Source organism: Lacerta agilis, chromosome 8 (genome assembly GCF_009819535.1).
Source record: "Lacerta agilis isolate rLacAgi1 chromosome 8, rLacAgi1.pri, whole genome shotgun sequence".
In the NCBI taxonomy this organism is placed as follows: domain Eukaryota; kingdom Metazoa; phylum Chordata; class Lepidosauria; order Squamata; family Lacertidae; genus Lacerta; species Lacerta agilis.
Genome location: NC_046319.1, coordinates 1,361,201 through 1,363,246, shown reverse-complemented (window position 1 = coordinate 1,363,246; position 2,046 = coordinate 1,361,201). Strand labels below are relative to the sequence as shown.

The 2,046-nt window shown below is 66.6% G+C and overlaps 1 protein-coding gene across 1 annotated transcript; it reads left to right on the top strand.

Moving 5' to 3' along the window:
• Positions 1–313: 313 nt before the first annotated feature.
• PURB (purine rich element binding protein B) lies at positions 314–1,521 on the top strand. The gene has a single exon (XM_033159003.1). It carries the CDS (start codon positions 409–411, stop codon positions 1,486–1,488), a length of 1,080 nt encoding a protein of 359 aa, XP_033014894.1. The 5' UTR covers positions 314–408; the 3' UTR covers positions 1,489–1,521.
• Positions 1,522–2,046: the final 525 nt, after the last annotated feature.

Below are 2,046 nucleotides of genomic sequence, written 5' to 3'. Positions count from 1 at the left end.
TTCCCTCTTTTTTCTCTCCCTCCCGCTCGTTTCTTCGGAGGGGAGGCGGGGCTTAGCTTAGAACGCCGCTGACTTCCGGTTGTGGATCCTGCCTTCCCCGCTCCATCCGTCCATCACCGGAAGTGGGCATTGGTCGCTACAGGCGGGGCGGGAGGCGGCGGCGGCGGAAAGGGGAGGTGGCCTGAGGGAGCGAAGTGCGTGTGAGCGAGAGAGAGAGAGGGAGAGGGAGAGAGAGAGAGAGAGAGAGAGAGAGGAAGAGAGCGAGCGAGCAAGGCAGGAAGGCGCGCGCCTGCGCCAGTGTGTGCGTGTGTGTGGAGGAGAAGAAGGCGGCGGCGGAGGAGAGCCGGACGGACGGGCGGAAGGCAGGCTGGGCCTGACGGCGGCAGAAGGAATCCGAGGAAGGAGAAGATGGCGGATGGCGACAGCGGGAGCGAGCGAGGGGGCAGCGGGAGCGGCAGTGGCGGAGGCGGAGGCGGAGGAGGAGGAGGAGGAGGAGGCGGCTTCCAGGGACACCGCGGCGGCGGCGGCGGAGGAGGGGGCGGCGGGGGCGGCGGCGGCCCCGGCCCGGAGCAGGAGACGCAGGAGCTGGCGTCGAAGCGCCTGGACATCCAGAACAAGCGCTTCTACCTGGACGTGAAGCAGAACGCGAAGGGCCGCTTCCTGAAGATCGCGGAGGTGGGCGCGGGGGGCTCCAAGAGCCGCCTCACGCTCTCCATGGCGGTGGCCGCCGAGTTCCGGGACTACCTGGGCGACTTCATCGAGCACTACGCGCAGCTGGGGCCCAGCAGCCCCGAGCAGCTGGCGCAGGCCTCGCCCGGCGGGGAAGACGGCAGCGGCGGCGGCGGGGGGCCTCGGCGGGCCCTCAAGAGCGAGTTCCTGGTGCGCGAGAACCGCAAGTACTACCTGGACCTGAAGGAGAACCAGCGCGGCCGCTTCCTGCGCATCCGCCAGACCATCAACCGCGGGCCGGGCGGCGGAGGAGGCGGCGGCGGAGGGCCGGGCTTTCCCGGGGGCCCTCCGGGCCTGCAGAGCGGCCAGACCATCGCGCTGCCGGCGCAGGGCCTCATCGAGTTCCGCGACGCGCTGGCCAAGCTCATCGACGACTACGGCGCCGACGAGGACGAGCTGGGCGGCGGCGGCGGCGGCGGCGGGGGTCCCGGCGGCGGCGGCGGCCTGTACGGCGAGCTCCCCGAAGGCACCTCCATCACGGTGGACTCGAAGCGCTTCTTCTTCGACGTGGGCTGCAACAAGTACGGCGTCTTCCTGCGCGTCAGCGAGGTGAAGCCTTCCTACCGCAACGCCATCACGGTGCCCTACAAAGCCTGGGCCAAGTTCGGCGGGGCTTTCTGCCGCTACGCCGACGAGATGCGAGACATCCAGGAGCGCCAGCGGGACAAGCTGTACGACCGACGAGCTGGGCCCGCCGGGCCGGGGAGCGGCAGCGGAGCCGGAGACGATTCCGACGGAGACGATGTAGACGACGACTGAGCCACTCCTCTCCTCCTCCTGCTTCCCCCCCCCCCCGCCTCCTCCCCGTCGCCCCATTGCTTTTGACAACCCCCTTCTCGCCTCAGCCACCTTCCGCTCCTGCCGGGAGGTTGCCATGGAGTACGGGACTGGGTGGAAGCAGGGAAGGAAATCTGGCCCCAAGCTTTCCTCCCCCACCTCACACGCATCCTTTTGTCATGGGAGAGAGCGAGCTTTCCGATTACCTGCATACACCCACTGACCTGCACCACTTCTGGAACACCCTCCTGATCTCTAGCTCTGTGACCCTTTTATTTTTCCCAGGGATACAGCATCTGTTGGGCATCACCGTCATCATTGCCTCCCCTGCAGAGAGGAATCTTTGTGGCCTCAGTTAACCTCAACCTTAGCCCATGGTGGAGAGAAGGGGATCTCAGCCATCTAAATCTGTCCTGCCTTCCAAGGCTCCTCCTCTACCGAATGGCTGAGATGTTTTATTTGGGGGGGGGGAGGGAGGGAGAATAGTTACTTGGATCTGGACTCTCTCTTTCACTTCCACCCAGACCCTTCACTCTTGCA